Here is a 15,527-nt window from a genome sequence, read left to right as displayed (position 1 = left end):
TGTTTCAGGTCTCAAAGCAGGAAGATCGCTTGTGTGCAGATTTAATTACATTTTAAAACCAAGAGTTATATTGAAATGAGCTGAGCGAGGACCTGTAATCCTTTCACTCACAGACATTTGGGGGTACAGAGAACTTTGACATTTGAGTCCCTAAGTGGGTCTCCATTGCACATCACAATCTGGTTCTTGGAAAAATTATCCCAACTTTTTAGGGTAAGAAGGGACCATTCTGGTCATTGAGTCTGACTTCCCACATTAATACTGGCCCTTCCCAGGCTTGTCCCTGGTTTAGTCCTTTCTCCAGTGTTCATTCTGAAAAGCACAGCTAGTGATCTCGGAGGTCAGACTGATGGGAAATTAGCACTAGCTGACGTTATATTTGGCAGGTCAGCAAAGAAAGACCAAAGACTGAGTGTGCCATGAAGAATAAACTTCTCAATTATCCCTTTCAAGGTCTTCCAAATAAAGCGTTAGGCACAGGGAAGCCCTCCACAGGTTCTTGTCTGTCTTTATTAGCTGGAAGTAGGCCTTCATTCTCCAGCCTGGCCAAACCTATGCTGATGTAAGCACCACTGTATGTAGACTGGCTCTCCCTGGTGTGCATGAAGGCAGCTGCAGACACGCTTTCCTTTCTCCTCCGCCCGTTGACGTATCGTCTCTTGTGTTTCTCCAGGTGATGAGCATCCTGAGCAACCCCAGCGGGGTTCCTCCGCAGCCCCAGGCTGACTTCTCCATCTCTCCCCTTCACGGTGGCTTGGACACCACCAACTCCATCTCTGCCAGCTGCAGCCAGCGGAGCGACTCCATCAAGTCTGTGGACAGCCTCCCGACTTCGCAGTCTTACTGTCCTCCCACCTACAGCACCACCAGTTACAGCGTGGACCCAGTGGCTGGCTACCAATATGGACAGTACGGACAAAGTGAGTATCTGTTGAACTGGAGAGTTTGCTGAATGTATTCCCTCTGCACAGGGATTGGGAGAAGAGAGGGAGGGATCTAACAAGGTGCAGATATTGTCTTGGAATGGATTCCCATGAAAACCTGTCTAACTAGAGAGAGAAAGGGAATCTAGTCACCAGACATAGGTGCAGCTTGCTCCATACAGCCTCCCCGACACCCTTGCAGTCTGTTTCAAAAGTCCTGAGTAAAAGATTTTAGGTAAAACATTTCTATTAGAAAAGAAGGACAAGTATTTCCAGACCTTTCTCCTTTTCCCTCTCTAATTCTTGCTTCTCCAAAAGCCCTACAAAATGTTCACCGTGCCTCAGCCAAAGGAAAGCTGGGATTTTAAAGCATCACTTAGTGATGCAGAGCAATATGTGTGACTTCCTTCTATGCCCTCCGAGAGGTATGGGCTGGGTCCACGCTCAGAAGCTTTGCTACAAAAGCCATTAAGCCAATCCCTGTCAGCTAGGCTTGGTTCTAAGAAAGCTGAAGTGAGGCTGGAATTGTAACCCTGAACCCAAACGCCAGACCCGAAAGGCAGTGCCTGGGAGGCTCAGTTTCTCCTCCCGAATGGCTGGGTCACAAAAACACCAGCGAGCCTGGCAAAGGGCTCACCTGCCGGTGTTAAACTAATAATAAGTGTGGTGTTGTGAGAGAGTGATCCGCGGAGGGTTAAAGGTGCATCCTCTTCCTCCGGGAGTGCTCCTGCTTGCCCATAGCTTGTCCTCAGTGACCTTTCCTTCCATTTGGCTGTGGCTTTTTATTCCTCTCTCCGTCACAGCCCTTTAATGTCTTTAACTTCTACAGCTAAATGAGAACCGGCTGTGGCGGCAGACGGGATCAATAGCAGCTTCCCCCCACCCCTCCTTTTTTTGTTTTTCGGGAGTTTGATCTGTGACCCCTTGACCTTCCCCTCGCTTCTGGATGTGAGGCTGGACACACGTGCTATTGATAAAAATCTTAAACAAATTCCAATACCATGTATTTCCAATAAAGATTCCCTTGGGCAAGACGTTAGTCACACCCATGTGTGTAAAAAATAAAATAAGGAGGACAAACTAAATTTTCTGAGAGGGAGAAACCAGCAAAGGAGAGGGAAAGAGAAAGAAGGGTTTGTCTTGGTTTGCTGCAGGAATTTTTACTTGGGCCTCTCCTTGTGCTCATGAAAAACTGTTCACCCAGCCTTGCTTATGTTACTTGCCCCCCTTTCCTGATTTGTGTCACACAGCTCCCTCTTTTCTGCTGAACACCCATTCAATTCAGAAGTCCAGATCTGAGATTAGGGTTCAGTCCACTGGGCTTGCTTTGGAGCAGGGATGTTTTCCTGTTAATAGTCACGAGAATCCAGGCTGCCAGATGTTCTGTGCCCAGCAGCAAGTCTTGCGTGGTCAGTAGAGTAAGTCCAGATGTGTCCCAATGCCCAGAGACATCCAGGTAGCAAGTCATGAAGGCATTCTTCCTGCTGGGGCAATGAAGGTGGGTGAGACCCTATATACACACGCCGTCCGTAATGATTCCCAGCACAGGGAATTGGAGTCACACCCAGCACGATGGCAAATCCTACAGATAAAGCCAATGGCATGTTGCTTGGCAGATGCAGCACAAACCAACTCTAACGGCTCTAAGGTAGGATTGATACTAAACAGCACATTCTGCATGTGTGCACGTATGTATATAGATATGTGTATGTACAGGCAACTAAAGGCAATACACAAATTCATTTCACTATAAACCTTTCTTAGAATGAGCCCTATTTATAATAACCTTTACACGAGGAAACATTTTTCACTGGTAATTAGTCCTGTCAGAGCAAACACGTGAAGTTGACCTTCATATAATATTTTTTCTCATCTTTCTCAGCGCATGTTGTATTATCCAATATTTTTATTTCCCTTGCTTTTTACTTCTTTACTGCTTCTTTTCAAATGTTGTTTAAATACTGATCGGTGTGAGATGACCTATACAAAAGCTATTTATTGATGTCCAGTTCGAATCATTTGTTTCTTCATCATACTGACATGGCAAAAAATTGTCAAAACCTTTTTTAGTGAACACTGTGATGTAATAAAAATGAGGTTTTGTTATGGTGAGGGTAGGCTTTGTATAAGAGAGGACATAATCAGGGCTTGTCCAGGACATGATGGAGAGCTCTCTAGCTTCAGTAGACTTTGGACCCGGCCTAGAGAGGATCTCTTTCTCTTCCCCTGTCTCTCCTTCTCATTCTCTGTTTTAGAAACACTTACACCTACACACTTTCATTCTCACAGAAGCAAATAAACACACAGCACATTTGGTACATTTCTCCTTTTGGTTTGGCTTTCCCTGTGTATTAAGCCAGCAAAACAAGCCTTTGGCTTCTGGCATGAGGTGCACTGGTGCTTTTGAACTCTTCCCACGGGCACAAAAAGCAGTGTTGGGAGATTTTTTTAGGGGGATGGGGTTGTCACCAAATTTCCTTTGCTGGACGTGCCCAGAACAGGATGAACAGCTCTGACCATTCGCCTTGCTCTCCCTCCTTTCCTAAGTATACATCTGAATTCACCCGGAGCGGAGATACCAACATGCAAGTGGAGCAAAGACAGATACCCAATAGCAGAGGCACAACCCCACGCACGTGCACAGGCCCGACATACCTGACGAGGGAATTTGCTCTTCTAGCCCAGCCGGCACCTCCAGCCTCTCAAAGACATTATGTAATGTGGCTACCTGAAATATCAGGGGACCAAGCTGATAAAGTCTGGACAAGAGCCATGGCTTGGGGTCTTTTCCAGCCTCTGCTCCTATGTACACGTCCCCTGAAGCTAATGGCACCGTAGCACAGCTTTATAGAGCCTGGCTCTTGAGACAAGCTACTCCAGGATCCCAGTCCATGAGGCGCTAGGCAGCATGCCATCTCCAGTTTCCTAATTCAGGTCCCTTCAGACTGTGATGCCTGCCGAAACTGCACTCCCTGGCAGGCCTCGCTTCAGCCCTTCGCACATCTGTCTAACTTGCCCTGTGCCCAGTCCCCTCGCTTCCCGCGTGCCAGCCTGCGAGTGCGTACATAGTCTGTGCTGTCCCAGCCGGTGTGGAGCAGAGATGCCAGATTAATGTGGTCCTTGCGGTTCCCAAAGGCCGGAGCTGTGTTAATGATGCTGGTGATGGAACGCAGAAGCGTGAAAGGAATTCTAATAGATATGACAAGTCTAATAAGAATTTGTGTCTGGAAGGGACCTCCTTTGGGGCAGGTGTCTGACAAGACGTTGATGGCTGAAATTTGTTTACTCATTGGCACCGATTGTACATCTCCTGCCAGCTCCTTATTAATCTAATTTGAGACATTAAAGCTAGCGAAGGGGAGAGACTTTGACTGAAGCTCAGCTAATGAGCAATGTCACCATCCTGCCCCAGTCCTCTTCCCCCTCAGATCGTGGGGCAATCATTCGAGCTGGGATACAGGTTCCCGCATCGCCTCAGGAGTTGTTGCTCTGTTTTTCATGAAGATGGAGATGAGCACAGCGGTTTCGCTTAGGAAGGGTGGATGAAGGCAGGCAGCAGAACTGTCAGAGATGAGTCAGCACGCAGTGGATGACTCAGATTCAAACCCCGTCCAGACTGGTGAGGTCCCACTGAATCTCTGGCATCATGTACCCTGGTATCACTGAGAGCAGCAGTTGGCTTCGCAGCCGTGAGATGACACAGGGAGGTGAGGACTGAAGGCTCGTCCCACTGGCTTTCTGTTCAGGCTCATCATCAGGCAGCTCCCCTGGAAACACCATCTTCCATGACAGACGTCTCTCCGTTTTCAGTAGGTTCACAGAAAGATTCTAGGGACTGCAGCAGGATGTGTGGAGTTCTCTGCACACCACAGCTGCACTTAAACCCTGAGGGAACTGTCCTGTCAGGCTGCTCTAGAAGGACCATCGTCTGTTCGTGCTCTTTCCTAGGTGTAGCTGTCATTGCCTGTGCAGCAGGGCCCTTGTGTCTGTGACAACCACTGCATTAGGCCTCTCTTTCTCAGAGTCAGTCTGCAGGGTCTGTTGGTTACACTCTTTGATGCCAAATGCCTCATTTCCACCAAATCCTAATCCTCATGTTGTGGTGTTTTATTACCCTCCTTTTTTTTTCCCTCCTTTTCAGCCGCTGTTGATTATTTGGCCAAGAACGTGAGCCTGTCTACACAGCGTAGGATGAAGCTGGGAGAACATTCAGCCGTTCTGGGCCTCCTACCAGTAGAGACAGGCCAAGCTTACTGAAGAGTCCGACTGTGCCAACAACCCACTCCAGCAACTTGGTACCACTGGAGAAAACACCACCAGCCTTCCAGGGATCTACCTGTACCCGGACCCTCCTCCTTCCCAATTCCCTTCCAGCTAGCACCAACTTGAGCTGCGAAGGAGACGGGAAAGAGGGGGAGGGCTCTCCAAGTATCCGGCTCCTCACAGAGCACTCTTCTCAGAGGCATGCCTGGCCTCTATGACCTGACTCCTCCCGTGGCCAGAGACAACGGGTTGGGTACATTTATTAACCCTGAGTTCGTGCCCTCCCTCTAACCTACCTGGCCAGAATGGCATTTTGCCCACACTTAAGGACTTTCCATTGATCTAGGTAGTTGGCATAGTCAAAGCCAAATTGATCTTTTTTTTCTTTGTTAAAAAAAGAAATGTTTCATTTTGTTTCCTTTTCTTTTCATTACTGTAAATTTGGTGAATGTTGTATAGGAAGGAGTAACCAAGCTGATCGTTAAGGGTGATACAGTTCGGGACCACAGAAGACCTATGGACCAAATAGAAGAACTTGTTAAAAAAAAACAACACACAAAGACAAACAAAAACAAAAAAAATCATAAATGTAAATTAAAGTGACAGCAAATTTCCCCACCCTGCGCTACCCTTCTGTTCTCACTGATGGCTTCCCAAAGCAGGGCCGAAGCAGGCCAGATTGCTGCTAAGCAGGGCAAGATGTAAGTCTGTCCAGCCTGAGACCTTTGGAAAGTGTAAATGTAAATTGCTGCATGAGGACTGGAGATTCTGGGCACAGGCAGGAGCAACATTTACTTTTCCTCTTAGGGACCAAGTTAGACCTGATTATCACTGAAAAGACATTGGCATCAGATAGCAGCAGCAGGAGATGTGATAGCAAACCCTGGCCTTGTCAGCAGAGAGGAAGGGCATGAGCTACATCTGATCACGTCGGAGCTTTTGCCCATCCAGTCAAGAAAGGTGAGGACTCTCAGAGGCCCTTCTTTCACGCAGCACCCATGAAGGGGGAGAGAGGCTGGCCAGGAGAGCAAGGACAGGAGAGGGAAGAGTCAGAAGATGTTAGATGCCTGTTCAGAGGGGCCAGTTTGCAAAGCCAGGTTCCTCTACAAGTAAAGGGCCATCTGAAAGAAATGGTGCTTGTTCTAAAGGTGCTTTCTCACAGCTGCCTCCTGCTGAGGGGATGTGGATTTGGAGTCACAGGGGAGACGACCTGAAGAGTGTGTCTCGAACTGCAGCTAGGAAGAAAAGGTGCCCTCGGCCACAACGTTGCACCTATTTGTACTGCAGAGAAAAGGATCATAGACCTTACCAATGGCATTCTTTATCTTCTGGCTACCAAGAGAAATGCTTGGCCCTAGCCACCCTCCCAGCTCTTCCCCCGCCCCGGCATTTCGTGTACTGTTCTGTACAGTTTGATCTCTCAGTTCCTTCTCTTGGCTTTCTGTTACGGTGGTGGAGCCTCTCTCGCTCTAAGCCAGATCTTGTTCTCTGGATTTATCACCCCCCTTTTCTGTAGCAGCCCATGCTCTCGCTTTTGTATCAGCTCACAATTCTGCTCATCACGCTGCTCAGATAAAAGCAGTCAACAATAAGAGGTTATTGCTAAGTCATGAACCAAAAGGGGTTTTAAATAGTTTCCCTTTTGGATGTGGTAATGATCCCGGATGATTCTTAAGCAGATCTCTAATGTTACAGACTTTCTTTCCCTCTTCTTCCTGTGTTGAGAGGGCTCGTTTCAGGAACACACTGAGACTTGACCTGGAGAGGACGAGGAATGCTGCCACTGAAATCGCCACCCTGATGCACCGAATCTGCGCCAGCCAGTAGCTGATTTGTAAAGTCCAATGTTGAAAATACTGGCAACAGGCAGTATATAAAGTGATGTATAGAGCGTTAGTGTTTGTAATACACTTACTTTCAGCAGTGTTGGGAGAGCTTGAGACTTAAGGGAGAGACATATCCCATTTAAGTTTAGATGACCTACAACGTCCATACCTGTATGAGCCAGTCACTCTAGGCTCTTTTCACAGGCAAGGGTTGGCATTTTCAATATATTTTTAATATCCACTTTAGGATGATGAGTGTCTGCTTTTGTCCACTGATTATAACGGGGAAGCACACGGTCAGATGAGTTCTGGTCTAGTATATGCCTCCTAGGGCCAGGTTGTTACAGGAGACACTTCTCCTGTGCCCTCTTCTGTTGCTGCTGCTTCCTCACTTCTTTGCAAACAATCTGATCCTGTTTTTGCAGCTGAAACAACATTTTTCTGGGGAACTATCCCCTGCCTTGCCCCAAAATCATTTATCACGAACCACCAAGCTGCTGTCTCTTGAGCCGTGTGGGCAAGTACCTGTTCTGACCAAAGCAGAGTTTTACTTCTTCTGTTGCTCAGCATCCTATCAGATACCACATATGGCTTTCATCAGCTTTGCTTTACGGGTGTGACAGAGCCTGCTCTACATTCCTAAAAGCATATTAATACACAAGCTTGACCACTCTGCCTCTCACACACTCGCATGCACATTTCTGTGCAGGAGCTGGAAGGGTGACAACTACATCCAGAGAATGTATTGCCATCATTTATGCTGCCGAGTCCCGATTCAGTCTCTGCTTGTCCAGCTGTGTTGCTCATAAAGCCTCCCTCTAACTGCAAGAGACGTTTCTTGGATCACAACACTTTTGAAGCACTTGAAGCTTGCATTCCTCAACTCCTTTCTCAGGGCAAAATATAGCACCTACAGCTGGATGAATAGGTGAGACCAAAGGTACTGATTTCCTTGAGGTGACTGAAGAGCCAAAACGCATTGGACCAGTAGTGCTATCTGAAGCGCTCTCCCTGCTTTGTGCCAGTTGGAGCTCTGGGAAAAGAAACAAAAGATGCTGTTTTATGTTGGTTTTGCTTTAGATCTGATACAAGGAAGAATTCCCTTTTGAATTCCAGTCCTGGCTTGAATGTCATTCCCGAGAACAACAACCTTCAGCCACATCCGAACCGGGGGATCAAGGGTGAAAGCAAGGGTGTGTCTATGATAGACACTGCTCTAGAGATTAATGACTGAAAACCTGTTTGAATTTGGTCCTGTATCTCAGTATCATTCTGAACTGACTGCAGAAACAGCAGAGCGTATGATTTTCTTGCATGCTACAAATAGTATTTAAGAAGAGGCCAAATGATGATAATCACCCAGTTTGGGAGCACCTTCAAATCTACAGCCTGGTGCATCTCCTTGCTCCTGGGAACTGGAATTTGTAGACAGTGATTGTTGGTCCCGTGTCTGACCTGGGCATCTGAAATCCTTTGTCATATCCCTGGTACTTCGTATTGCAATTACTCAGCACCATTTCTGACCAAATGCATTCCTAGCTGCCTGCTAAACTAGAAGGAAAGTTTCAGTCTGTGATGAGAATTGCTTGTCCGCTGCTCCCGCTAGCAAAGACCCGTCAGCTCTCTTTTCCCCACCGTTATTTTCTCATGTTCTCTAGTGTGTATGGGTGAATACACACGCAGAGCGACCCGTCTGCCAAGCGGCCCTGGACTGTGGCCGGTCAGTCCTAGCAGCGAGTGCGTTCTTAAGGAGGACTTTAGCTGAGCTCAGATCCAGAGTGTGGGACCCTGGAAGTAAAAAGTCCTAAAAAGTTGGCCAGTTACCTTCACGAGAAAGTCCCTGAACAGCCGGGCACTGCTGTAAATAGAGTTCTTAGAGGAATATGAAAAACGCCCCATGCTAGCGCAAATAGCTATTCTCTGACCTTTCCCTCGTGGTCGCACTTTGTACATTAGTTGGAAATTTGGTCATGTGCTGTATGTTTATAGAAAGTTGACATTTTTTTATAACTAAAAACACAGTGAGTGCCGTGCTAGTTAAAAAAAAAAAGGGGGAGGGGGGGCGCGAACCGTAGAAATTTGCCTATCGTGTGTTTTCAAAATACATTCCAGAATCTTTGGGGTGGGACGGGTTGATTTGGAGATTTTTTTTGTTTGTTTGTTTGTTTGTTTTGTTTTAAGGTACGTTCATGTATGAAAGTCAGCGTATTTTTTCATTTCGTTTCATTTTGTTTTATGGATTGCCAACCTCAGTTCTGCTGAAAAGAGACAAACTCAGGGGGTGGGACGGGGAGGGGGGGACAGAACAGAGGGAGGCGCCTTGAAGGCGCAACGAAACCAAGCATGGAAGAGTAGCAATGGGCAGCAGACAAGCGTTGGACAGTGGGACCCTGAAGAGCGTGTGGTCGCGGTCGCTCGAAGCGGACCAAATGGGGACTGAGCAGATTACTCCTGGTGACTCTAAGGGTGCCTGGGACCTCACACAAACCAACCAGCAAGCTAAGGGACACACTCAAGAGACGTTCTCTCAGGTTGACATTTCTTCCATGCCTGCCGATGAGAACTGACATCCTTGGGGGAAAGCAAAAACGGCGAGTGGATTTCTTGTCCCCCCTCCCGCACCCCTGCCTTCACCTCTCAGCGCCGTTCTGAGACCACGATGGACATTTTCTCACTGTGTCCAATAACTCAGCAGATTTGGCTCCTGTCGCTCAGAGACTTTGTGTATTTAATGCTTCTAACCCGTCATCCCTAACACCTCCATATACCCGCCTGGGGAATATCTACATAGCACTATAGAACATTCCTTATTCCTAGTAACTGCGGATATGTTGCTTCTGTGTTTGACTCATAGCCATTTTGCTCCATGTGTATGCCTGCGTGTGAGGATGTGTGCGTGCGCGGGTGTGCGTGCGTGCGTGTGTGTATATATATAATCGCACCATAATTTATTCAGCTATATGGAGTAGTATAGTAGAAAGAGAAACTGGTATTTGCTTTAACTACCTGCTGCCTGTAGGTGTCTCTCTGTAACTCAGGCATAACTGTTATACATTAAAAAAAAGGATTAAAAGTGTCTTCGGGTCACTTGTTTGCTTCACTCGCTTTACAGCATGCCAAGCAGAGGAGAAAAAAAAGTGTTTTGCAGGACAAAAACTGTTGATCTGTGGAAGGGTTTGGTTCCCTAACTGAGTAATTTGAGAGTTTCATAAGGATGCAATAATGATCTTCTTTAAAACTGTCTTGCTTGATTCTCCTCCTATGTATTTCAGGATAAGCATGTAGATTTGAAGGGAGTTGGTTCATTAAGAAAACCGTTTCTTGGTTGGAAAGGCTGCCCACATGCTTCCACGATGGCAACAGCATCAGACCCTAAATAAAATAGGGACAGGACATTTTTCAGCTGGATAATTTGGCTTCACTTTGGTTGGAAGTGATTTTTTCGGTAGATCAAAAATCTTCACACACACACACACAAATAGCAGATGCTTTTGCCAAGAAGCAAAAGTGTTTTTGTTATTTAACGAAAGCATGGGAAAAAAACAACATAAATAAATAAAACATTTAATTTCACTGTAACTTTTACAAGAGAAGAACAATTACCTGGGCTCTTCTAAACACAACCCTTTCTTTATGCATTCATTTTTAGCAAGCTGTGGCGTGGGCAGAGCCAGGCAGGCTGTGAATTGGCCAGGTTGGGACGAGCTGCCCTGTTAACTCTGAGCTTTGCAGGCACCTGGCTTTCGTTAAAGGGCAAAGCACAGCATCAACAAGCGGAAAAATATTTTGAAACTCTACGGAGGAATACATGGCTTGGGGCTTCGGCAATCGGTAATAAAGCATTTCGCCTTTAAACAAAGCGCAGAATTCAAAAGTAATTTCCATCTGAAGACATTCTGGCTCTCCGTTAAAGTAGTTGATCTGCATCCAAGTTGTGCTGGACGAATATCCGCACACAGAAATAAGCCTAGTTAGTCGCTGGTTTTTTTTCTCTCAACAGAGAGATCAATCCATGAATGGGCAATGGGAGCTAACTGGCTTCTCCAACCCGGATGAGATCAGCATTAGATAAGACATGCCAGCTGCATGACGAGATGTGGCTCGTGCGTTTGGCTTTTGTGAGCAAAAGAGGCAGTAATCTGCCCGCCCGGAGTCTTGCACCAGCACGAGAAGGATCAGTGGAGGAACAAGGGCTTCAGCGTTTGCAAACGCTGCTGGCCCAGGCGTTCCTCTCCTCTCCTGCACCCCGCTGGTCACTCCTAGCTTCAGAGTTAGTCCCTGGTTGTGGATCCTGCCCCAGCGCGGGCAGGTAAAGAGCCCGTCTGGAATAAATCACTGCGAAACCTGTTCCCTTCAGCCACGGGCGTCATCGAAGAAATGAGTGGCACACGCACTGGGTCGGGTCTTACAGGCACGGTCAGCTTGCCAAGCGAGTGAAGCGGATGCCTGGAAGTGGGTATCGCTGGAAAGAATAATTTGAGCACCGCTCCCAACTCACGGGCCAAAGCCAGACCTTGTCCGAGTCCCAGCAAGAATACAAAGAAATAAGATTTTTCCTTAATGAATGTGTGCCTGTAGGTGCCACTGCTCTGCGTGTGTGCCCCACGGGTGTGACAGCACTCCATGTGCATGATACCACTCCCTGCATGCCACCATGTGCGGAACATGTTCCGAATAATTCACATTTGGGAGGAAAAGGGGAAAAAGCGGAACCCTGCTGCCGGGGCTCTGGGAATGGCCCGCACTTGCCGGGCCCTGGCCGCAGGAGGTGGGCTGGGGTGCGCAGGGGCTGCTGTGGCCCTGCTCCCCAGGGGCACCTAGGGGGCACATCCTGCCCAGGCTGGAGCTTTGGAGGGCTCTGCAGGGTGCTGAGGGCATCCCGGTGACCCCTTCACGCTGCCTCCGTGACACAGCCACAGAGATGGCACCAGGCACCAGGGCCTTTCCATTTTCCTGGGGTTGCTCCATGATCCCACATCAATGTGGCTGGAGGTCTGGAGCGTTGGAGTCCGCGCACCAGAAGTGGTGAGACGGGGCCTGGATCAATGAGTTTGTCTCCCCCGCTTCAAGTTTGTGCCATAATCCTGTCCTGTCCCTGCACAGTGTTTTGCTAACGGCTTGGTCAGCTAAACCTGGCAGATAGCCAGGTTGAAAGCAAGCAGCGATGGAGAAATAAGGGCTAAGGGCAGTAGCGGTGGTGCTCACGCGCCTCTAAATCAGTGCCCGTCCCGCAGTGGTTTTCAGCTTGTGTGTCCGCACACCCTGCTGCTTGGTCTGCAAACGGGAAAAGGCTGGAAAGCACAGCTCTAGCACGATGCTAGGGTCATCCTTCGGTGCTGAGTTAGGAAACCAAGGTGCCCACCCTTGTGAAGGGACTGGAACGAACTGCGGCAGTCAGAGCATTACCTACGGGTCGGGGCGTCAGCCCGAGCTTCCTAGCTGCCTTCCAGGGCCAGCTATATTCTGCATCCGCAAATCTTATCCATACCAGCCCCCTTCCTGCCCTATATCGTACTTACTAGCAGCGGTTGTTTTTCACCCCAGAGCTGGTGTGTTTTGGTGGTGGCTGAGCTGGCCGCAGCGTAAGTTTGCATGTGCAGGGGTTTTTGGAGGAAGGGTGCAGGCGAGCAGCAGAGGACCGTTATTTTTTAGGAACCCTAAAAGAGGAGACCGTTATTTCTAACCAAGTCCCTGTGCTTAAATCTGCGCTAGTCTGCTGCAGGAAAGTATCAGCTCTGTGCTTCCTTGCCGGCCCTCCCCGAAATGCCTTTGCTCCAGCAATGGTCACGTTCAGGCTCCGTTGCCTTGGGCCCTGCAGTTGCCGGCGTTTCAACACTGCCCTCAACTGTTCCTTGAGCTCCTCGCCCTCCCTCGTAACGATTCAAACCTTATCTGAAGAGCGCAGGAGATTTCCCAGGCCTTGCAGGAGTCGATCCGCTGCCCTCTGAAAGACATCGAGGGCTCAAGCTGGCCCACGAGGGAGCTGCTCGGGCCGATACAGCTCCCGCTACAAGTATCGCTGGTCAATTATGGCTCTAAGCTGTCATCAACTTTAAACTGCTGATAAGCCGGTGATAAATCAAATTCAAGTCAATCTGACCCCAGCTGCTAACTTCTGCAAACGTGCCGCATCCTGCAGGCTGGGGCCTGGGTGCTGAGCCAGCAGTGAGCACAGGTCGCGCGCTGCTCCGCTGTCCCTGGGCTTGCCCACATGTAGGTACATATAGACTGCCTGTACGCGCTTGGGCATTGCAGGTGGGGCGCAGTTCCTCTGCCCCGCTGGCCTCTAATCCCAGGCACCGCCAACCTCTTCGCCTGCTCCGCTGTGTGCTGCGTTGCTAAAAACGTGCCGCGGGGACTCCCGGGTTTAACCTCGGTGAGGCGGCCTCCCTTCTCCCGGGGGCTCGTTGGGTTCCCCACTCTGTTTTCCCCTCCGCGGAGGGTTTTGGGCAATGAGGGAAAGGCTCAGACTCTCTCCAACCTTAAATCTTTTTCGAAATCACCGCCAAAGCGCTGAGCCCCGGCTCCCTGCTTCCCCCTGGGCTTCGCGCCGAGCCCCTGGCCTCGGGCGACCGCGGCCACGGTCTGAGCCATCGCCGACGTGATCACTGCAGCGTCCCCTTTAATCCCCCGCTGAATATTCCCCCAGGACAATGCAGTCGTCATTTAGCAGCTTGGGAAAGCGCTGGACAATATGACTCTAAATGCATATATATGTGTTTGTGCTCTTAATTTGGGAGGAAAGGAGTGCTTGACAGGGTAATCAGCACTCTTCTGTTGAATTACTCCAAGAAAGCTCAAAATATTCGCAAGAAATTAAGGGAAAAACATTATTTTCCCATTCTCACTCATGTTTTGGAGAGGAACTATGAGGAAAAACTAAAAAGATGTTTAATATTGAGGTTGTTTTCCTCTTTCCCATTTCTTTTTTTTATTTTAGAAGATGTGAAAGAAAGAAGAAAAGAGAAGAACAACCCGGAAGGGAAACAAAACATTTCTGCCTTTTTAAACCTGAAATTTAAAATCTTTTTTTGTTAAAACAAAAGCAATTGAAATTCTTCTAAATTTCTCTTCTTTGAAAGGGAATATTTAAAAATAATTTGGAAGAGGTCTCTTCCTTCATGAGAGTAAACATATTGATAGAAACAAACTGTTTCAGAAAAAGTGGTTTTGATCAGCTTTAATTTTTTTCTTTCCCTTCCTGTTACCCCTCCCAGCAGCTCTGTGAAGTAGTTGGTTCTAACACTGTTTTACAAACAGGCAAATGAAGGTTAAGTAACCTGGGCAAGATCACGTTGTTTTAAGTGTCAAAATCTAGTTCACGTCTCTGCTAAGCAATGCCCAGATCTAATGAAGATGAAGATAAGGGAGGCAGAGCGACTGATCGTGCAAGGCATAAAGGCTACGAGACTTTCAGTATTTTTTCAGTATTTTGTCTCGATCTTGGATTCTGTTATTTTGTAGCTTTGAAGAAAGTAGGCTCCAAAAGTACAACCCTGTAAAAGTGTGCAGATTATGTCTAATTTAGGAATGTCCCAAGGGGCACGTTAGAAACCAAGGGTCCTGCTGTCTGCGTGTCTCTCCAAACAGCAGTTCCTGCTTTAAAGCAGTGGACCAAGACTTTTAAAACTTGCTCCTGATTTTTGCTTAATTTCACATGGCATCGGTGCCTTGATGTTTTGGGAAGTGCAGAGCACCCATCCGGTATGAACCAGGTCCCTTTCAAGCATTTACGGCAGGAACTGAAATCACTGGAAATTGTCATCTTTCCCCGGTGGCTTCAACTCCTGGGTAAGCCTCAAGCGACGTTAATTTGGATGTCTCACGCATAGCAGATGCAGCTTGCTGGATAGCAAAGCAGAGGGGACAGGGCAGCGATGAGCCTTTTTCGGAAGAACATTTCCTCCGCGCTTCGCGTTAGACCAGCTTCTGGCCGGCTCCCTCATTTTTTCTGAGCAGTCCCTATTGCCCTACGATATTCCCTTCGATGCGGGGTTTACCTTGTATTTCGGCTACCGATATTTGAGCTATATACACCTGCTAAATCTCCCGGATTAATTGGGAAGATTACGAAGGAAGCTGCAAAAGGCATGGCTGTAGAAATCCTAAGACACCCACACACGCCTGTAAAGCACGCCTGGCTGAACGCATCCCATAGCACCGACTGTATAAATCACAGCGTTAACGGCGCTGGTCCCCCCGTCCGAGGCTTAATCCTCGGGGGACGTTTGCCTGGCGCAGAGGTCAGCCCCGTCTCCTGACCGGTGTTTAGATCTGTTGTCGCTAGTCTCCGTGGTCGTAGCTACTGTCGGGGAGGGACCGTGCTGTCAAATTTGGCTCGGCAGCCTTTAGCGTTGCAGCATTTCGTGAGCAATTTCTTTGCAGAATAGGTGTAGAGAAGTTTATTATAATAGGCTGTGGACCTGCATAAAATAAGGGTATTCAGAGCAGGGAGAGGTGTATGAAAGGGAATTAAATGACCAAAAAAGGATTTCCTTGGGAGGCTGTTTTTTTT

General features: G+C 48.1%; 1 protein-coding gene across 1 annotated transcript in view; it reads left to right on the top strand.

Moving 5' to 3' along the window:
* The window catches only part of PAX7 (paired box 7), a 107,946-nt gene extending 102,766 nt beyond the window's left edge, over nt 1–5,180 (top strand). The window contains exons 9-10 of the mRNA XM_067310910.1: nt 674–920; nt 5,065–5,180. Coding sequence (XP_067167011.1) covers nt 674–920; nt 5,065–5,180 — 363 coding nt within the window. The remainder of the gene's footprint in view (nt 1–673; nt 921–5,064) is intronic.
* The last annotated feature ends 10,347 nt before the right edge of the window (nt 5,181–15,527 follow it).

This window comes from Apteryx mantelli, chromosome 26 (assembly GCF_036417845.1).
Source record: "Apteryx mantelli isolate bAptMan1 chromosome 26, bAptMan1.hap1, whole genome shotgun sequence".
NCBI lineage: Eukaryota > Metazoa > Chordata > Aves > Apterygiformes > Apterygidae > Apteryx > Apteryx mantelli.
The sequence above is the reverse complement of the archived record's forward strand: the minus strand, read 5'-3'. Positions and strand labels throughout refer to the sequence as shown.